Source organism: Haemaphysalis longicornis, unplaced genomic scaffold (genome assembly GCF_048455015.1).
Source record: "Haemaphysalis longicornis isolate Haplotype H1 unplaced genomic scaffold, Haemaphysalis longicornis Haplotype H1 scaffold_7, whole genome shotgun sequence".
In the NCBI taxonomy this organism is placed as follows: Eukaryota; Metazoa; Arthropoda; class Arachnida; order Ixodida; family Ixodidae; genus Haemaphysalis; species Haemaphysalis longicornis.
Genome location: NW_027526422.1, coordinates 163,982,995 through 164,005,087, shown reverse-complemented (window position 1 = coordinate 164,005,087; position 22,093 = coordinate 163,982,995). Strand labels below are relative to the sequence as shown.

At 53.1% G+C, this 22,093-nt stretch overlaps 1 protein-coding gene across 1 annotated transcript; it reads right to left on the bottom strand.

Moving 5' to 3' along the window:
* Positions 1-467: 467 nt before the first annotated feature.
* On the bottom strand, positions 468-16,745 carry LOC144145423 (uncharacterized). Its single transcript, XM_077677037.1, has 2 exons — positions 16,057-16,745; positions 468-741 (listed from the first exon to the last, which is right to left on the bottom strand). The coding sequence occupies exons 1-2, from the start codon at positions 16,340-16,342 to the stop codon at positions 485-487; spliced, it is 543 nt and encodes a 180-aa protein (XP_077533163.1). The 5' UTR covers positions 16,343-16,745; the 3' UTR covers positions 468-484.
* Positions 16,746-22,093: the final 5,348 nt, after the last annotated feature.

The window sequence follows — 22,093 nt, the reverse complement described above, 5'->3', positions numbered from 1 at the left end:
CGCCTTCTTAGCGCCCCATTTCCGTATCTGAGACCTGCCGCCGGAAAATTTTGCCCCTGTTTTCCTATTCAGCCCGGGGTTCAGTGCAAGCCATCTGTTCATCCGCCCGGAAGTAGTAGTGTGCTCGTTAAAGTAGCAGTGTGCTAGAAAGGAGTACGAAGGCAGAATTGTAGTATATTCAAGGATAACGGTTTATGTTTCATTTGTGCCGTCGTTTGGCGGCACGCACTTGAGAGAAGAAAAATTACGCAAACGGCCCCTCAAGAAAAAAAAACGCTGCTCGTTTTCGGATTCGAAGATGTGGTCCTCGCGTTATGAAGCTGACGTCCACCACATCGCACCATTCCGACATCGTCAATGCAATTTGGATTTGGACTTCAACTGTCACTGAGGTTGCGTAAGACAAAATTCGAGTTTTAACCATCTATCTTTTGACGACATCTTCGAAAACAAATAAGAAATGAGAATGAGCTTCTTGAACAATTTATTCACCCGACTGCGAAGTTGGTAATTGCGAATCCTGGAGGACTTCTAGAGATTTTTGGGTCCTGTGCTGACCAAATGGCATGTAGGGCTTGAAGACCGACAGGAAAGAAGGAAGGCCTGAGTAGCCTGAAGGGCGGGTCAACCGGAACGCCTTCAATTGGGCTCCCCCAACGACGTAATCCGGATATCCTTTCCGTTCAGCATCGGCAACATGATTTCCACAACCTGGCGCTTCATCTTGGGTGGATTTCTGGCCTGGAAAAAGGAGACGTTGGGGGAGCTTGCAGGAACCAGGATCATCCGTAAATAAAAACACGGAACCAGAATATTTATTCGTAATGAAAGAGAAGTTATCTGTTCCACTAGAGCAGATTAGGACAAGGAAAAATGGTTTGTTGATTCAGGGTGAAAAACCCTCTGAAGCATTGAGTGTCTGTTCCATTAGAGCAGATTACAATCGGGCAAAATGAATTTATTGATTCCGGGTGAAAAACCCTTTGAAGCATTGAGTGCATGCGCGTGAAAGAAACCGAGTACGAGGGGCGGTAAGCCATGAAAGTACATGGAATGTTTGGTTCTCAGCAAAGGCGCAATGGTTACGTGTTTGTGACGTACTTGGCCAGCCATACAAAAAAGAAGACTACCGAGGTTAGATATAGCGGCTAGCGCACGCTACGCTAGCGCCAGGGGTTGCCGGGACCCGACTGCGCGTGTGCTCATTCGTTCCGGTGACGGGTGCCTCCCGTCGGCGTGCCCACACACTTCCTCCAGTGATGGGTGGCCCTGCCTGCCATTGATTGTAGGGTTTAACGCGCCGATGCAACGCAGGCGATGAGGCGCGCCGTAGTGGAGGGCTCCGGATTAATTTTGACCACCTGGGGATCTTTAACGTGCGCCGAAATCTCGTACACACGGGCGTTTTTGCTTTGCGCCTCCATCAGAAAAGCGGCCGCCGCGGCCGGGAATCGCACCCGCGACCTCGTGCTCAGCAGCGCAACGCCTTAGCCACTGAGCCACCGCGGCGGGTCCGGCCTGTTATTGCCGGGACACACATGTGGATGCGGGTCGGGAAACCCCCCGCCGCTAGCGTAGCGTGCGTTAGCCGCTATGCTCAAAGGTACAAAAAACCAATTTTTGTCGAGTATATATTCTCTATCCCAAATAAAAGGGCATCACTTAAAGCACCTTGACGAGACACGGTTTTCTGGTAACGCCCTAGAACTTTTTAAATCGAAATTTTCAGATCTGCGAGCCGTATGGGCCACTACCAAAAATGATGCTGGCAACCATGACATAGAGTAGCTCAGCAACGTACTTTTGTCTGCGTGCGAAATTAAAAAGGATATTTAAAAACTTGTCCCCAGCTAAAAAAGTTTGAATCGCAGGCTTTCCTGTGACTTCACGTGTGTTTTTAATGCAACGGTCTATTTTGCCCGAATGCGCCATCTGTTGGGTTAGACCATAGGTATAATCTAGCTTCACAATGTGGAGGTGGGAAGTTCGATTCTCCCCGGTCGCGATGTTTTTTTTTAAGCTGCTGTTGGCGTATTTAGAAACTGAAATCAAATATTTTGGCAGAACAAACACCCTGCCCTTGACAAAATCGTCAAAGCACCCTCACCGGGTCTGTTTATTGAACGCTGCCGTTGATTCTTGGCATGGTGGCAAAGTTAGATTCACTGAGAGCAACCCAGCGGCGGAGGGCGGCTTGTCTTTAGAATTTTCAGAATAACGTTTAAAAATACACATACTATTTAACCTTGTTTAAAATACTTGTGTAAGAAGGTTTTCAATACGTAAATAAACGTTTCAGCAGTTGCAGTAGCTGCCAGGTTGGCAGGTTACATGACAGGGACACATATAGTAGTGTCAAGTTTCGACACTACGAACCGCCACCCTTCGAATTTGAGGAAGTTTGCTACCAAATTAAAATTATTTCCCCAAATTTGTTTAGAAATTGCTTGGGCTTACCGGGCTATATAAAACGCTGGCTTTTATACGGGCTAGAGAACATTTACGCGATAAAAACCGGTTGTCTAAGAAGCCCGTGGCTCGGGAAGGGGGCGATAAGAATGTGTAGTGGGGTATTAAATTTTTTTCGTTTTTTTTCCTTTTATTTTTTTTTTGATTCTGATTTTTTCTTGTTTCTGATATGTGTCGCGTAGGTTGTCTGTTATCATGTGCGCCGTTGTTATAAATGTGTGCATCTTTCAATAAACCAGCAGCTGCATGTTAGCGCTTCGTCCTGGTGCATTCTTTTTTTCTTCGCCTTTTTTGCGCTATACATCTGGTAATAATGATCGACCAACTAGCCCAACAACGTACTTTACTATACTTTATTGCAAGATGAAGGCCTCCTGAACTGCGTAGTGCGGGTTCCTGGGTTCATTTTCGCTGCTTCGCACGGCCAGGTTTCTGTTCAGTCATTTTATCTGCTGTGGTATTCATCACGGACGTTATCGCGATGGAAATGCCCGAGATCACGAGCCTGATTACAGGAAGTTGCGTGGCTCGAAAGACGGAGGTCATTGGACGTTTCGTGGTGCGCGTGACTTTACACTGGAGGGTGAAACACGGTGGGTGCGCTTGTGATAGCAATCCCCGTAGTGAACGTTTAGTCTAATTTGCGATGTTTACACGTTTAGTTATTGCTATGTTGGGCAGTAGGCTCGCCAGCCTTGAGATAGAAACGGCCTACGCATCAAAAGCTAACGCGCGCATGGCATTGCTTGTGCGCGTCATAGCATCGCCTGACTCCACAACCGGTTACGATTGAACTCCAGTAGTTAGGATTAATGCCTGTGACGTTGGATTTAAGCTTAAAAGCGACCTGACGAGTCGGCCGCCATCTTGCATTGCCGCAGCGACGCCCAGTCAGGAGGGCCGTTTCAACGCACGCCGACCGGAAGGCCAACCGCGCTTCAGCATCTATTTCTGGCTTCGTTTGTGCGTCTTTTTTTCTGCTGTTCGTGCATTTGTTAATGAACGAAGACAAAAGAGACACCCAAGTCGGGAAAGAGTATCGCTCGGCCGATCCAATGGTACCAAAATGGCCCAGCCCGCTGGCATCGTTGCGGTGATACAGTGCTCCGAAAATCGGAGTTTTTCTCGCGCTTTTGCTCTGATATTTTGTCAGCCCGGCTGCATAAAGTAATTTTTATGCCACTTTGCGACGCTTTTCGGCGGAAGAACATTGCAAACGCACAGGATAGGAAACATAGAAACCGAATATGTGGCTTTAAAAAAAAACGATGTTTCCGAAGCTCGTGTGTACGAGACTTCGATGGACGTAAAGATTCCAAGGTGGCCAAAAATAATTCGGAGCTCTCGACTACGGCACGCGTCACCACCTGCATTGCGACCGCGCGTTAAACCCTACAATAAATAAATAAAAATAAATAACTAAATAAATAAATAAATAAATAAATGAATGAATCAATCAATCAATCAATCAATCAATGTCAATCAATCAATCAACCAATGAATGAATGAACGAATGAATGAATGAATCAATCAATTATTCAATGAATCAATCAATCAATCAATAAATCAGCAATCCTACCCAAGAAGTTTGGGTTATGGAAGACTGAAGTTTATTCGGTTAATGTTTCAATATCATGAGACCGCAGTATACACCCACACCGGGATGTAGGAAAGCACGAGGGCCCAATTGTCGTAGTTGAGAGAGAGAGAGAGAAAGGACTTTATTGAGATTCCTGCAGTCGGGGACGGATCAGGCCGCGCAGGGCTTCACCGTCCCGTAGTCTTCTCCGCTCACCGCGGCGTCGGGCCGACCCCGAGGACTGCGTCCGGTCGGCGCGGGCTACTCGGAGTGCCACCGCGATCGCCCCTAGCCCTCGCTCCCGCGGGAGGAGGCCGATAGGAGTGCGGGTTCCCCTTTCGCCGTTGCTTGCCCAGGGCAGCCTCGAGCCGCTGGATGGCCCTCAGCTGGCTTTCGCGCTCCGAGGAGCGGATCGAGTTCGTAACGTCCGGAGGGAGGATCGGCCTCCCGTCACTCGGGTAGTGCTTGTCGCATCCCCACATCAAGTGGGCCAAGTCCGCATTCACACGCGCACAAACACTGCACACCGCGTCTTCGTACATGTCCGGGCACACGTGGCGCGCGAGCGCCGGCGTTAGCACCGTCCCAGTTTGCAACTGTCGTAGAAGCACTGCCTCCCTTCTCACGAGCCCCGGGTGGGGCGGAGGGTAGGCCTGCCTCTCTGTCCTGTACCAGCACAGCGTCGCACCGTACGTAGTCAGGGGTTCTGCGTCGTTGTCCTCTTCGTCGTTGCTCGAGTCTTCGTCGTCGTCGGCGTCCGTCGCTGGCGCGGCCCGGCACGCGGCGAGATCACGGGCCGCAGCGTCGGCTGCCTCGTTGACGTTTCGGTGGCCGTTGCGGAGCTCCCGTCCCATGTGGGCCGGGAACCACCGTACGGTCGTTGCGATGTTCGTGCGAGCTCCCTCCCCGATGCCGGAAAGGATGCGCATCGTCGTCCTGCACACCGTGCCCCTGGCGAAGTTGGCGATGGCCGACTTGGAGTCGCTGAACACCGTCCTCGTCCCGGGGTGGAGCAGGGCCAGCGCGATCGCCGCCTCCTCCGCCTGTCCGGCGGACTTGGCGCGCACGCTGCCCGAGCTCAGCAGTTCTCCCGTGGCGGCACGCACCGCCACCACCGCGTAGGTGTCTTCCTTGTCGCGAAGTTTGGAAGCGTCCACGTACACGGCGTCGCTCCTCTCGTTGTACTCTTTGGCGAGCGCGCACGCCCGCGCCATTCTCCGTTCCGGGTTCCGTCCCGGCGCGACGTTCTTCGGGAGCGGCGGCACCACCAAGCTGTTGGCGATATCGTCGCGCAGCGGGACCAGCTCGTCCTCCTCGTCGAAGGGGCAGCTCAGTCCCACGCGCTGCAGCAGCCTTCTGCCCGTCCGGGTCGACCCCAGGCGTTCCAGTTGCGACGTTCTCTGCGCCTCGCTGATCTCCGAGAGCGTGTTGTGCACTCCCAGAGACGCGAGGGCCGCGTTGCTCGTGCTGTTGAGTAGGCCCAGGGCCGCTTGGTACGACTTGCGGATCGCCGCGTCTATCTTGGCTCGCTCCGGGGTCCGCCAGTCGTGGAATGCTCCCACGTAGGCCACCTGGCTTACCACGAACGCCTACAGCAGGCGCAGCAGGCTCGCCTCTCTCATGCCGCGCGCGCGCGTTGCGAGTCGCTTGACGAGGCGCGTGGCGATGCCCATCTTCGTTACCAGTCGTTCTACCGTGGTGTTGTTGAAGCGGCGGCTCGCGTCGACGTGCATGCCGAGGACGCGGATGCTCGTCGCTTCGGGAATCGCCGTGCCGTCGCTCCCGCGCACCACGATGCTGCGCTCCGCTTCGGCCGACGTCTTCTTCGGGTAACGTCCCGTTGGGGGCAGGATCAGGAGCTGCGACTTTTGCGGGGCGCACCGGAGACCCGTGCCGCGCAGGCTCTCCTCAATGCCGTCCACCGCCTCCTGCAGCGCCGACTCGATGTGTCCGTCGCTGCCGCCCGGCACCCACAGCGTGATGTCGTCGGCGTAGACGGTGTAGCGCACATCGGGCAGCTCGTCCAGGCGACGGGCCACGCCAATCATTAGCAAGTTGAATAGCAGCGGCGAGATCACCGAGCCCTGCGGCGTGCCGACGCTGCCCAGCTCTCGCTCCTCGAGTTGAGTTTGGCCCACCTCCAGCCGGGCCGTGCGACCGGTCAGGAAGGTCCGGATGTAATTGTAGGAACGGTGTCCCAGGCCGAGCCGGGACACTTGGGCCAGGATCGCCGAGTGCTTCACCTTGTCGAAGGCGCTCTGCAGGTCCAGGCCCAGGATGGCGCGGTATTCCGAGGTCGGTCTCGTCGGCGGAGCCAGCACCTCGCGCTGCAGCAGCAACATCGCGTCCTGCGTTCCCAGCCGCGAGCGGATCGGGTCGGGGTACAAGCCGTTGGTCTCGAGATACCGCGGCCACCGGTCGTTGAGGACGTGCTCCAGCACCTTCCCCACGCACGACGTGAGGGAGATGGGGCGCAGGCTCTCTATGCCCGGCGGCTTGTTGGGCTTGGGTATGAGTATTGTCTTGGCCGTCTTCCACTGCCGCGGGAAGCTGCCGGCTCGCCAGTGCTCGTTGAAGTACTTCGTGAGCGATGTTATGGCCGCGTCGCTCATTTTGCGCAGCGCCTTGTTCGTGACGCAGTCCGGGCCCGCCGCCGACCGGCAGTTGAGGGCCTGGGTGGCGCGCCGGACCTCCCACTCCTCGATGTCGCGGTCGAGCGAGGGGTTGGGCGGGCCGGCGTACTCTCCGTGCTGTTCTCTCGCGGTCTCGGGAAGGTAGCGCTCGTTGATGCGTTTGTGCACTTCCCGCTCCCCGAGCTCTTTCGTCGCCGCGTACATGATCTGCGCGAGCCGGTGTCGTTGGTATTCCTTGCTTTGGCTTTCGTCCATCAGGTGGCGGAGGAGTTTCCACGTGCCCCCTCGGTGGAGCTGGTCGTCGGCCTCGTTGCACAGCTCGAACCACTGCTGCGCGCACAGCTGGCGGCTGTACTTCACGATCTCTCGGCCAAGCGTAGCGATTCGCTTGCGGAGGGCGCGGTTGTGCCGCTGCCGCTTCCACCGTCGCTGTAGCGAGCTTCGAGCCTCCAGCATGTGCGCGAGCCGGGGGTCCATGCGCGTGGTCTCCTCGGACGTCTCCGTAACGGACGTCGCCTTCTCCGCGGCCGCGACGATATTGCGCGACCACTCCTCGATGTCCTTAATCTCGCCCAGGTCTTCGGTGCGAAACTCGTGCCAATTCGTAGGTCGGTGCTTGATGCGCCCGTCTCCGGCGTCGCCGCCGTTTCTGCCGTTGGGTCGGAGTGGGACGACGACTTCGACGATGTAGTGGTCGCTACCCAGGTTCACTCCCATGTTCCTCCAGCTCGCCGACCGGTCGTCGGGCAGGTGGAGAAACGCCAGGTCCGGAGTGGTGTCTTTGACGACGGACGTGCCGATGCGCGTGGGATGTGCCGGGTCCGTTAGGAGAACGTAGTCAGCCTCGGCGGCGTCCTCCAGCAGTTCTCGGCCCTTGACCGTCGTGGCGGCGTGGCCGAGTTCCTTGTGTCGTGCGTTGAAGTCCCCGCACGCAACGACGATGGCGCCGTCGCATGCGGAGATCGCCCCGCGTGCTCTGTGCAGTAACGTCTTGAAACTTTGTTGGTTGTGCTGCGGATTACTGTACACGTTGACCACCATCACGGTCGTGCTCGTGCTCTTGTCCTTGTGCTTGCCCGTGGCCACGGTCAGCTCGGTCGCGCACAGTTCGATCGCGCTGCCGCGGCTGCCCATGAGCGAGTCGTGTTTGATGAACGCGATGCCCTTCCGGACGAAGGTGCACACGCCCTGCGCCGCTCCGCGCCCGCAGGTGCGAGCGCTCGGCGGGCTGGCGTGCGACCTGTAGCCCGGCAGGGACACCGCGCCGGCGTCTTCGGCGTGGGTCTCCTGCACCATGATGACGTCGGGTTGTTCCGCCGGCGTCAGGGTGCGAAGGTGTTGCTGCAGGACCGCCCTCCGGCACCGAAAGCCGTTGGTGTTCCAGTGCCAGATGCGTAGCGAAGTGCGGTGGCGGGTCGTCGTCATCATGGTGGCGATACAGTGACGGTGACTTGGCTGCCGTGCTCTTGTACGACTCCTCTCGCGGGTGCCGTCAGTTGACTGAGTTGTTGTATGGCTTGTTGGAAGACTTGCTGCTGCTGCTGCTGCTGGAAGGCTTGCACCTGCCGCTGCATGACTTGCATCAGCCTGTTAGTGAGCCGTTTCTCCAGGACCTCGAGGTCTCTCCCCCAACGGTTCATCTGGCTTTCGAGTTTGCGGTAGCGGTTGTTCAGGCCGGCGTAGCCCACCGACTTGCTGCGGTCGCCGTCGATGTCCTCGTCGCACTCGTCTTCGGCGTCGTGTTCATGTGCCGGGGATTCCCGGCGCTCGGCCACCTGCTTCGGCGGCGGTGCTGGGCGTTCCGTCGGCTTGACGGTGGCCGTCTCTGCGGGCGCAGGCTTGGACCACGTGGTCGCTCTCGGTCCCCACAGTTCTTCGAGCTTTAGGGTTAGCTGTTCGATGGTTACTCGCTGAGCCTGCACGGTGGCCTGCAGCTCTTTCACCATTTTCCTCAGTTCCACGGTCTCCGGGGAGGCACTCGCTTGCTTCGTGTCGTTGTTGCTGCGTCGCGGCGGCGGGCGGCTCGCGCTTGTCCGTCTGGTTTGCGAGCGCTCGCGGCGAGCGGACTTTGAGCGCCGGCGACTCGGCGCGGCAGCTGCTCCGCCAACTGCGCCGGTCGTGATCGCCGCCCAGGAGGCGGGGCCTCTCGACGTGGCGCGACTACCGCGCGATGCGCTCCTGCTCTGCGCGTCCCCTCGCGACGCACTCCTCCGCGCCGCGCTCCGGCGCGACGCGCTCCTGCCGCGGCTGCTGCCGCGTGGCGAGGCGAGTTTTGGGAATTCGTCTCTTCGAGAAAGTCGGATCTTGGGCGCCGGCGTGGCCGTTCGCGCTCGTTCCTCTTCTAGCTTCCGTTCCCACTGCCGCTTGCGGACTTGATACGGGGTCTTGAACTTATGTTTGCACGAGCCCTCGCCCGTGGGGTGCGGGCCGCCGCACAGGCGACACCGCGGCTTGCACTGGCTCTCGTGCCCGTCGCCGGGGTTCTTCAGTCCGCACGCGAAGCACACGCGAGCGTTCGGCGTGGGGCACACGTCTTTCCTGTGGCCGATTTGTAAATACTCTGAGCAACCTTTGTGACTGCAAGACCCTACAACATGCAGGAACAAAGAAGTTGAAGTTGGCGCCATCCTCTTGGCAAACAGAATAGCGGAAGTGTCAAACCGAAGTATAACATAATTACAGACTCAAAAAGGACATTATACAGTTTTTGGGAGGCAGAATACCAAGCGCCGCGGCAAGATATTCCCATAATGCAGAAAGTTACAACGTCATCTGTACAGGCGGATCCAATGGCCTGGAAGCGAACGACGAACTATTCAAGAGGCACACGAACTCACATACACTCTAAGAAATCAAAGGAGTATATGAAGATTCCAGCAGTGACTGTACTCTTGTAAGCGTTGGTGCACTCCCCTCGAAAGATGGGGGGAGTTTGATACAATGTTCGCTCCCCACGTGAGGGAAGAGCAAAACTGACCGCCTACTCTTGTGTGGGGCGGAGTACAGCCCCAGTTCCACTCCCGCACCAGTGAAGAGTAAACCTGCGCATCGTCTTCCTCTCTCCAGTACGAAGAGTAAAATTGCAAGTCATTTTTGTTCTATGCGGGAGTAATTGGATATGCACTCCTACTATTTACGGACGCCAATTTATCAGGGATGTTTTATTTGCATAGGTATATATTATATAATGCATTTGTGTAAAAAGCGTCCGATTACTTCCTCCACGCATTATAAACGCGCAAGCATATGATTTCGCATAAAGATTGCACGCAGAGTTCAGTGACATGAAGGAACAAGCTTTAACAGAACCAAAAAAATGCGTGTCTTCATTTTTTTTCCCTCTATCATGACATCGTTATCGACATTTAAAAAGTTGGCAGACTATGCATCATAAAAGGGCCGCACCACTGAGGAAAGAATACTTCGCGCCGATTTCAGCGTAGCTGCCGGCAATTCGCACGTTGCGCGCGGCACCGGGTATGCCAAACATGCATGTGTGCGTAAAGGCCAGAATACATGGAGCGAATATGCGACGAAAAGAACGAACAACGCCGGCAGCGCGCGCCCGACGCCCTGCGGCGGAAAAAAACGTCATCCTCCGCCAATCTAGCTGGGTCAAAAAAGTTCGTCGGCGGCGGAGTGGCGGCGAGCGGCAAACCGAAGGAACCAATCTACGGGCCGCTGCAGACGGCCGCTTTGGAAGAGTTTGATAGACGTGCGCTTGTCCCGCGCCTAGTGGAGCACAAAAAGCGGATTTTAAATCTGAGGTCGATTGAGGAAAATACAGTTGCAAGAAGTGAAGTCCGCGCTCTTCTGATAGCTGAAGCCTCAAGCGCAACACGCTGCCGACCCAACTACCATGGCTTGTGTCACCGAGATAGACATATCCGATAGCTTTTATTAGGCTAAATAAAGGAAATCCGGTTACATAACTTGTACTCGCAGCAGCATGGGGAACGTCTACAAGATCGGCGTGTAAGGAAAAGGCGATATTAAGGTGAGGGAACCTCAAATACAACGAAATAGAAGCAGCCAGTCGTATGTATTCAGAGCCAGGCTTCACATGCCCTATTTTGCACTTAAGCGCCTTCTGGCGAGGTGGAGTAGAGGTACAACGCCAGTGCCATGATATGGGAGTTCCTGGTTCGAATCTCCCCAGGGACACTCTTTTTAGATGCGACGCATCTCTTGCTCGTGGGCATGTCCCTCCATCGCCATTGTCGTTTTCGCGGCGTTGTCCGCACGCTCACGGCACATGCGCAACTGTCCTCCGTTCTTCTCTCCGACAGCTGTGCGCAACACTCTCACTCCGTCTCATTATCATAACAACAGCTGCGGGTGTGCGCTTCGCTGCTGTGGGTGCGCGCATGTGTGCGTACTCTCACTCCGTCTCATTATCATAACAACAGCTGCGGGTGTGCGCTTCGCTGCTGTGGGTGCGCGCATGTGTGCGTACTCTCACTCCGTCTCATTATCATAACAACAGCTGCGGGTGTGCGCTTCGCTGCTGTGGGTGCGCGCATGTGTGCGCACTCTCACTCCGTCTTATTATCATAACAACAGCTGCGGGTGTGCGCTTCGCTGCTGTGGGTGCGCGCATGTGTGCGCACTCTCACGCCGTCTCATTATCATAACAACAGCTGCGCGTGTGCGCTTCGCTGCTGTGGCTGCGCGCATGTGTGCGCACTCTCACTCCGTCTCATTATCATAACAACAGCTGCGCGTGTGCGCTTAGCTGCTCTGGGTGCGCGCATGTGTGTGCATGCGCGCGACTCTCCCCCCCGGCTCCTCTCCTTTCAAAAGCGGGAATATAAGCGGGGGAGCGCACGGCGCCGGATCAGTCCAGCGCTCGCTCTCGCACTTGACTTGACTTTGCTTGACGATACCTCCGTGCAAGAACTTCCGATGAAGACGTGATGGAAGCGACAGTCCCTTCAGTGAGTGGAGTGACGCACTCCAATACCAGCGTCAGTCCAAACGCTCCGCCCTGATGCGTCGCATCACATGAGGGCTCCCTCGCGGGAAGATGGGTGTAATTTAATTTTCATTATTTACTGCCTTTACAGCTTTTGAGAACTGAAAGCGCATATTTCAGGCGAAGAAACGCCCCCAAGTCACGCTGAATCGTCAAACCACGTACAACCCAACGGGAAGCTCCTTCACTGGGTCTGTTTACTGAACGCGGACGTGGAATTTGGGCATGGAGTTAGCCATACTGAGAGGATCCCAGCGGCAGCGCGGCGGTTCAGCCCGACCATGGAGGAAAGTAAAGCTGAGTCGGACGAACATACGGCGCCCTGCCAGGGAGGATTTTCCGCTACGCGAACTTCGTCGTGAAGGTTTACTCCACGTATTCTGGCCCTATAGAGACACTGAAGTTATTTGTAAACATTGCGGAATTACTAGCGCAACCTGTAGTCCGGAGTTCATACGACAGGTTTCGACCTTTCTGAACACGCTTACGCGATTTTATTTAGTACAAAAATCAGTTCGCAGATGCTGTGCTCTCTTCGCCCAATTTCTGTGGCGTTTTCGTGTGACGTCAGGACGAGTTGACTTGGCTTGACTGCGCTACTGCATGGCTCGCCGACCTTCCGATAGAGTCAGTCGGCCCAGCGTTTAGTCGGCCGGCCACCGACGGGTCATCGCGATTCGTCCGCTCAGTTGAGTCTAAGCCACAACACATTTGTGAATGGAAGAATGGGCCTTTCCTTGGTTTGTTAGTTTGCACACTGGGTCAAGCTCTAAGTCAGGGTCGCTCCACACAAGCGCTGCACAAGCGCATATGCGACGCTTCGCGGACTGGCAAGCTAGTAGGAAAATCTAAGGCCACTTGAAGGCGGGAGAAGAGTCAGCAAAGTCAATATACGTACAGAGGAAATAAAATCAACTGAAATTGTTACCGTACAGCGTAAACCTCGGGAGCCGGGAGCACTTTATTTTTGCACCAGGTGAACAAGCACAGCGGTCAGCAACACGAACACACCCTTGGGGACGCTTTCCCGTCTGAAACAATGCAATTGCTGACGTGAGATATTGTGGAAATTGGGGGGATGCTTACTGCACGAGCGCTATACAACAAATAGTCACCTAAGCTACTTCAATTGATAGTAGGGTTTAACGCGCCGACGCAACGCAGGCGATGAGGTGCGCTGTAGTGGAGGGCTCCTGATTATTTTTGCCCAACTGGGGATCTTTAAAGTGCGCTTGAATCTCGTACACACTGGCGTTTTTGCTTTTCGCCTTCATCAGAAACGCAGCTGCCACCGCCGGGAATAGAGCCCGTGACCTTGTGCTCAGCAGCGGAACACCTTAGCCACTGCGCCACCGCTGCGGGACCTAAGCAGCTTGAAATGCTAAAACTAAATAAAGGTGTAAACTGGTTGTACATGATATACCTTATATTTGCAGCACCGGGAGATCGTACATCGTGGCCGAGTGGCCTAGAGTGCTAGGTGGGTTGTTTTGCAAGTCGCAAGTTCGAATCCCCTAGGGTACATTCTTTTTATTTTAAAGTTGATTTTTTTCGCTTTCGCCCGATGTTTTCAATTCTGAGTTCACCATTTTTGAGCCGTAACGTTCACTGTTCCGTGCACGAGCGAGTTCGCAGAACGCGGGCGAATTGAGACTGACGCGTATAGCGAATACTTGTTGGCGTGCTGTTGCCATAAGCACCAACTGCTTGCGGACAGTGGGGACAGGCCAAATTCAACAGACCCTTAGCCTGGTGCGAACACGATTTTTATGATACAGGGATGAGTGAGGCAAGCTCCAAATATAGGGGGAAAAAGAGCATGGCAATTGAGCGTCTGTGGTGAGGCGGAGGGCGTTCATTCGTTCCGTAGGCCTCGGCTAGTGATTTCTACGATTCCAAGCCGTCCTTAGAGGCTTATTCTAGGCATTTTACAGCTGAAAACATGGTAGAAGCGCGGTATAATTATTAAGATATCGAGAATTCCCATGCAACGATAACGTCAGATGTCAAGCATGTTGCTTTACAGAACCGAAAAAGAAACTTGTTTGAATGCAAACCTTGGGCATCGCCTAAATACGGTGCACCTCCTCTCGACGTCAAAGCCTTTACTTGGTGCGGCCGCCGCAGACCGCACACGGTAGTTTTTCTTTCGGGCTTTATAAATTGTTTACCGAATTATCGACCTGATAAACGATGAAAACTTTGTCAATTTGAGCCAGTCTACGCAGTGCAAGCAAGAACGGGAGCTCGACAAATTCACTTCAGGGTCCCTTTAAGACGTCGGCGGTGATCGCGACGATCTGTTACGTCTACGGTGAAAACGGACACAGGCGGCGTACCCGCCAAGACCTGGCGGTTGACTGACTGATCGCGCCAGACCGTGATGTTCCACCAGCGCGGAATACATGGCTGAGCTTTGTAAACAATGTGCTACGCATGAAATGGACTTTGAAACAGACGCTTCATGCAACATGGGAAGTTGGACCTGCACTTTTCGTCATACTTGCTTCGACAGAGTACGACGCCTGCTCGCTAACTGTTTGCATGCGTGTGCGTCAGCGTTAGATCACGAACACGCGAGCAAGCAGTATATTCGTTCGTTTGTGCGCGCGTGCGTTCGTGAACTAGTTTTGCTTTCGGATGAACGCCACGGCGGCGGCGGCGGCACCGAGGTTGATACCGGAACTTTTTGCACTGTGTTGCTAGCGATGCGCCCGCAATTGACCGGAGGGCATGCATTCGCGTTCTTCGAGGGCTTCGCGCCTTAATCTTGGGATCTTTCGCTGCTATGACGACCTTGGATTTATCTAGCGTGCCAAGAAACGCTGGCGGGAAGTAAAGGAAAGCGATTGGTTAACCTCGCCTTCTTAGATTATGTATTTAAGGAAGCAGAGTTGCTCTCTATCTTCGGTCCGCGGAAGCGGTTAGCGCTAACGTGCTTGTGACTCATTTCGAACGTTGCGTAGATTTCAAGGGTGGCTTTTGTACCCGTGTGCAAACAAACAAATTTTATTAAATTCCGCCGAGGAATTTATTGATTCATTGTGAGGTTGTACAGGCCGACGCCAGACAGGTGATGAGGCGCGCCGTAGTGGAGGGCTCCGGATTTATTTTGATCACCTGGAGATCCTTAACGTGCCTCGAAATCTCTAATTATGGTTGTTTTCGCTTTTCGCGTCGATCAGAAAAGCGACCGCCGCGGCCAAGAATCGAACCTGCGTCCTTGGGCTTCCGCGGAGAAAAGCTCTAAAACTGTAAGACTATATTCGAATGAACGAATGAAACAATTGTTGTAGTGGACTAGCAATGCAATCGCTGGGACTTTATCACCGTTCTACGCACAATAACGAAAAAACGGAAATCTTTGTTGCGATATCCACCTACCGGAAATATCAAATATATACATAAAATTGTTTAAGATGCTCAAAACGTCATTACTGTAATGGCTACGGGCATAGTAGCTAAACGCTTGATAGGAGGTGTTCTATCCACAATGATAAAAGTTCACACCCCACCAACACAAGGACAAAAGTGTCCGGAAGGGAATGACGCCGCCGACGAAGATCCACAAAAACTAGCATGCCGTGCTACTCTTTGACAACGAGTGCAACACTTCCTTCCCCCCAAAGTATTAGGAACGTCTCGTCATCCAGCGTCTACGAACACAATTGTTCCCTGCGTCACACTGGTATCTGAATTCTGAATAACCGCAAAACCTGCGCAGGATACAAATCTACGCATATCCTTTACGCGCGCGGCGAACTCTACAAGTTGGTGAATGTTCAGGGTGAAAATAGCGCATCATAGACGAAGACAGAGAAGGAAAACGCCAACACGGCGCTGACCCGCAACTGAAGATTTTGACGAAGAAAAACAGCCATACTTTTAGTGTCAATCACTGAAAACCCAAACAAGAAAGAAAAGAGAGGAAGCTAGTAAAACTGACTACCACGCTCAGCGATACACACACCGGTTATGCGTGAGCAAGATATGCAAGCTCTCTTTTAGAAAGAGCGAGAGAGGGACAACTTATACATTTTTGGAGCTGATTGGCCATTGCACTCGCGAAATTATTGAGGCGCATTTGCAACTGAACATCAGCGGCGGTTGGCTCTCTATCTTAACGAGAGGGAGAGGCACGGTTCCTACGAGACCACTGCACCCATACCGGCAATTCTAGTAACATGGTCGCACCAATGGGTAACATACGACCTACACCGGATTTACAGAAAGATTAGGCGTACACTGTTAAGAGTGGCGCACACATCGAGCAGGATATGAAGAAGACCCCGCGCGTACGGAAAGTTGTTTTACGGGGTGTTTCTACCCCTACGGGTAATTAGCCAGCAACGTGTGCACTTCTGTGTGCATCCGGATACGAATATCTCTCGTACACGTACCTTCTGGCTCGTCTCGCTTCCGTTTGTGCGGGGTCATCCTGCTTACGGATGTTGCAGTCTCGTCGACTTGCACATTTGCCGTCCTGTGGTCACTCCTTCGACATCCAACCAAGTCCGCGGCCTGGCAGTGTAGGTAGTCGTGAAAACCACTCAGGAACCGTGACCATTTGTGCACAAAGTTCTGCAGGAGCAGGCGTTGGCCAATGCTTTGGTCACTTCTGCCCTGACGCAGCTTGTCGATCTTCATCTTGGCGGAGGAAAGGGCTTCGCTGATGTCCACAGGCATGGCAATAGCGGTGGCGCTGCACGAGCAGCCACGGTAAAGTTTCACTTCACTTGTGCCTATCTGGACGAGAGTGAGCGCGCACGTCCACACTTTCCGTGTTTGTGAGAATGTAGTGTACTAACACGTCCGGCCCAAGGCCAAGTAGGTAATACAGTGGTGAGCTCCCTTAGGATGAACACGCGCAGATCAGCCTACCGTGCCCCACCCGAACCATCACGCATGCGCTGTGTATGCCGAGCGAAACTATGCTTTCAGCGCGCGCGAATCGTGTCATTGGAACGTCTGCTCATCGTCTGCTATGTTGCGTCGCGGCTGCTAATGGTAACTTGCTTTGATCCGCGATTCCTATATTCTTGCATGAAAACGCCCAAATGTAAAATTGCAAACAAAGATAGTTTTATCCCGTAAACTGAATTAAGGTCCTAGCGCCTGAGCCACCTTCAAATGACCCACTTATTCCTGATAAACATTGTGCGCATGCGCGTATTCAGTTTCTCTGGCAATATGATATCAGGCGCCTAACAACTGGGAGTCTGTCACATGCGTGTTGCGTTTGTTGGCATATCATTTGATCCGCAGATAACGGGTTCCCAGTGTTACTGTCCCACCGTATGGGACAGTAACAAAGTTGCGCCGTATTGGTACAGCGTGCCAGATTGCTGCAGATGGTCATGTTAGGAGTACTGGAGGATCAACGACACGAACTTTTTTGGCTCACAAAGAGCGGGTATTCGCGACGGTATATTGGTTCTTTTGTAGAGAGGCCTTTTAAAACTGTGAACCGAATAATTCAATCCCTTGAGGACGAAGTTTGCTACCGCGATGTACCCAGGGTGCTTCCGCCTTGCGTAACCACGGAGGACGAAGACGCCAGCATCGTCGCCGCAGCAGTGCAGGACCGTTTTCAATCAGCGGGAGCCATCCAGCCGACGCTAGACCTGGATGTTTCCGACACTACTGTTCGCCATCTGCTCCAAAGCGCAGGCCTTTGTAGTCGTATTGCGGCAGTGAAACCACTACTTACCGTTTCGAACAAGAACGTCAGGCTCCACATCGCAACACAGCAAGCCTGCTGGAATACCGAGGACTGGGGCAGAGTGGTTTTTTTTGATGAGTTCAGGTTCTACTCTCGACAAGACCAAAGAGTGCACGTTTCGGTAAGGCATATTTACTCATGCATTCATTTTTGTGTACCCGGTATTACCTGTTTATTTTATTTTTATCATGCAGTAATGATCCAGACAACGCGCAACGTGTCTCGGCCAGCGGTAGAGCAAGCTTCAGCGTATAGCCCCAATGTCCATACTTGGATTTGGTGTTCATTACCGTATTATAGGCACAATGACGTCCGTGCAGTATTGCAACATCCTTGGTGGTGTTCTGACACCTCATGCTCAAGGCTTGTTCCCCAATGGCAATTAGTTATTCCAGGAGGACATTTCACCGTTTCGTTCGTTTAGGGAGATGAAAGATTACTTGATGCACCAACAAATACCCTTGTTAGAATGGTGCCCAAAAGGAGTGGACCTTAACATAATAAAAAATGTGTGGGGCCGTCTGAAAGATGCCATGGTTCGAAAGCGAATTCATGCGGCCACACCAGACGTGGGCGGCAATTAGTGACGAGGGAGAGCGACTAAGGGTGCGATCAGGCTTTTGTTTCGGCCCTCTACCAGTCCTTGCCATCTCGCATAGATTCAGTCATTGTCGGGGATGTGGAGATGCCCCGTTACTGAGAACAATGCAGTCCTGTATCCCAAACTTCCATGCATGAATTGTAAGCCTTAAGTTCCACGCTTCTAAGGGAATTTAAAAGGCTTTTTGTTATCACTTGAAAAAATAGAGCTGATAAAATCTGCATGATCTTTTGAATGAGTCTTCTTGAAGCAAGGGGTGAGTTACGCTGATGCGTCGAAATCATTGCATTGTAGGTAAAATACTGATTACCACTTACTGAGGTATATTTTTGTGTGGATTCTAGTCTATCAGCCACTCTATCATACAGTGGCTGATAGCTCCACCACTACAAGCACGATGAATTTGGCAGACGACGCGCAGACGCTCCGATGACGCTGTACGGGCCCTAAAAGCATAGCTTCGCTTTGCCCGCACAGCGCATGCGTGATGGTTTGCGCGGGGCACGGTAGGCTGCTCTGATAGTACCGACGGCCACACGCTCTCGGGTTCACCCTGAGCCAGCTATCCAGTATACTGCTCTGTGTAGGCGTCTTTCCTGATGTCGTTTATTCGCTGTCATCTATTCAAAACTTGTGCGTTTTCCCTTCACCTTTATTAAGCCGTCTTTGGGCATCAGAGTGGACGAAGCACAACAACTTAGGCAAGTGCCAGAGTGCTGACATTTTTAAATGCAGAGCATTTCTTAGCCTCGCCTGTTCCTGCGTCGGACGGTGTCAACAGTTTCGCGTCCGCAGCAGGTGCGCCTCTCCTTCCCTCCTCTCTCTCAACAGCAGCTCGCGCGCGCATGCGTCGTAGTCAGCCCGTTCGCTCCGTCCCGGTCTCGGCCTAACAGGTGCGTGATAGCAGCGCGGTGGGTCGTGGAAGGGCGCGCGCTGCTTGCGCATGCGCGCTCTCCCCCCCCCCCCCCGTACTGCTCTCCCTCTACTGCGCGCGCTGCAAATTTAGCGGCTAGCGGTCGCTCGTGTTTCAGTCACTGCGTTGCTCCTTCCTTCCTTGGTTGACGCTCGTGCCCACGTTTACTCGTGTCTGCTACTCCAGCATCACGGAAGAAGCGATGGAAGCAACACTGCCTTCAATCAGTACTGAGGCCCCAATGCTCTGCATTTACTCGTGTTCCCCTCGCGGGAAGGCGCGGGAATTTTTTTCCTTGCACTGCGTAGACTGGCTCAAATTAACACTTTTCATCTTTTATCCGGTTGATGAGTCGGTAATTATTTTATAGACCCCGAAAAAAGAAAAACTACCATGCGCGGTCTGCGGCGGCCGCACCAACTAAATGCTGTGACGCCGGGAGGAGGTTCACCGTGTTTGAACGATGTCCAAAATTAGCCTTCAAACAGGTTTCGGTTTCGGTTCTGTGAGACAACATGCTTGACATCCGCCGTGATCGTTGGATGGGCATTCTTATGAACTCGCCAGTCGCCATACCGCGCTTCTGCCATGTTGTCGGCTGTAAATTGCCTAAGACAAGCCTCCCAGGACGGCTTGGAATTGTAGCGATCACTAGCCCAGGCCTATGTAGTGGTTGAATGCCCTCCGCGTCAACGCAGACTCTCAACTGCCATGCGCTTTTCCCCCATATTTGGAGCTTGCCTCATTCATGCCTGTATCATAAAAAGCGCGTTCGTACCAGGCGAAGGGTATGCTGATTCTGGGCTGTGCCCACTGCCCACAAGCAGTCGGTGCTTATGGAACAGCGGGCCAACGAGAACTCGCTAGCACGTCAATGTCAGTCTGCGCGCATTCTGCGAACTCGCTCGCGGAGCAGTGCACGTTACGGCCCAAAAATGGTGAACTCAGTATAGAAAACATCGGCCGAAAACGAAAAAATCAACTTACAAAAAAAGAGAAAGTAACCTCGAGGATTCGAACTTGCGACTTGGAGAACAAGACACCTAGCGCTCCAGACCACTCGGCCAGGGGCCACGGAGGAAGAATGAGGTAGGAGGCGAAACTAGGCTTCCTAGCGCGGCCAGATAACCTCACAAGCGCTCGTCATACTAAGCTAGTGGCATATGCCGAGGGTAAAGAAACTGCGTGGCTGCCGCAGTCGGCATTGCGGCCACTATTACTACGTCCATCAGGTACCGTTACAATCCCCTGCGCTGTCGCAGCTACGAAGAATTTCAGCTCGCCTTGGTTTTTATTCTTTACGCTGATTTTTCTCAACGAAATAAAAAAAACGTGGCGCCAACCAGACGTGGACGACGAAGAAAAGAAACTACAGATGACGTGTCTGTCAGCGTAGTCGCTTATTTCTAGGCTTCTTGGTTTTTCGCTTTCCTGGTCCAGGTGATCGGCCAACCTTCCGGCGGTTTATTGGTTGTTTCCCGTCATTCTTTTGGTCTTTTCTTTTCGTCCAGGTTGCTGATTTCTGCGCCTGGATGATGTTTGAGTCCCATGGCTGGGAGAGTTCCCCCTGGGCGGCCTCTATTCGTCCGCTGGACGTGCCATTGGAAGCCCTAAAGCGCAGTGGGGAGGGGAGCGTCCCTGTGGCCTTGCTGCCAGTGAGTGGCGGATTCATCCGACTGAAGAACCCGCGGGCTGTACAGGCGGCAGTTCGAGCGACTACTGTGAAGTTCGAGCACATTATGGAGGTTCGCCCGTTTGGCAAAGGTGGCGTCTTGTGCCGATCGTCAGACGAGACCTGTGTCGCTGACCTCTTGAAATGCGCAATTTTTGCCTCTCTTGAAGTGAGTGCATTTATCCCCCCCCCCATGTTGCTTGCGTGAAGGGCATCGTTCGAGGTGTTGATGTTCAGATGACATCTCAGGAGGTACTTGAGCAGTTTTCGGTAGCGGGAGTCACCTCAGTTTACCGTTGCAGCCGTGTTGTAGAGAAAAACAGGGTGCCAACAGAATCTTTGATAGTTTCATTTCTTGGGACCACACGTCCAATTCCAATTCCAATTCCATGTTCCCCCCCTTCCCCGTCAGAAAAAAAAGAAAAAAAATGTGGGGAACAAGACCTGCTCCAGCTAGGCTATGGCAGGTTTAAAGCCAATATAAAATAAACAAATAGGGCGAAAAGCCAAACAGACATTTTTAAGAAAAACCAATTTGATGATTAAAAAAAAAATACCCCGACGTACGTAACAGCAGGACAACCAAGCAAAGTTTAAAAGACTAACTAAGCGCGAAGGAACATCAAACAAAGCATAGGGAAGAACGTTCTCAAGTCAGTTCGGCACAAAAGATCGCACAACGTAGCAGTTCCACTCTCAAGTGTGTACAGCACCCTCAAAAAAAAAAACCCGAGTCAGAGCTGAGGCGGCATTATCAACTCTCACAGACACCAGGTCACACGCTGTAGCACAAGGACCTTGGGCACACAATATCGCGGAGGTGCAGTCCATGGGTGGCACGTATCTAGGTGTTAGTTCTACTAAAAAGGCGGCAAGCGGGGGTGAAGGTATAAAAGAAACACCGAGAGAGAAAACAAAAATCACTGAACACACGTAAGCGTCACACCTCGGGCATAGATCGGGAAATAAAATCGGTGAGGTCCATGAGAATCTTCACGGCTGTTGAACTGTCCAAAAGGTGACGAAGCTGTGGTGGCTGTAACGGTGAATTCGACAGCCGACGAAGTCTCTGAATATAGCTGGCCGTTTTCGGGCATTCTGTTAAATAGTGCCCAACCGAAGTGGCAGGCGCACCGCAGAAGCACTGATAGTTTGGTGTGAGTTGTAAACGGTGAAAGTAATGAGGAAATCGACCGTGTCCAGTTATCAGGTGAGCTAGCTTCTTGGAAGGCGGGAAATAGGAAGGAAGGTCCAATACACTGGGAGTCCATCGATATAATTCAGTGTCGCAGTTGTTAGTACTCCACGTCTCCTGCCATACCAAGCGACCGACCTTCATCAGCAAAGAACGCACTCTGGTTCTCGACCACCTTCCACGAACCTCCTCTCCTCTTGTGGCAGCACTGCGGGCGACAGTATCCGCAAGCTCATTCCCCCACACACCAGAGTGAGCTGGCACGTGGTATATAGATACAGGCAGTAAATTTGAGAGCCGGGAAATATTTTCTTTTAGGCGATGAATGGTAGCG

Excerpts from the sequence above, each read along its gene's own strand:
- LOC144145423 (XM_077677037.1), bottom strand. The coding sequence starts at position 16,342 with ATGCCTGTGGACATCAGCGAAGCCCTTTCCTCCGCCAAGATGAAGATC. Across the intron at positions 742-16,056 it reads GAAGCGAGACGAGCCAGAAG|GCCAGAAATCCACCCAAGAT; the intron begins GTACGTGTACGA and ends TCCTTTTTCCAG.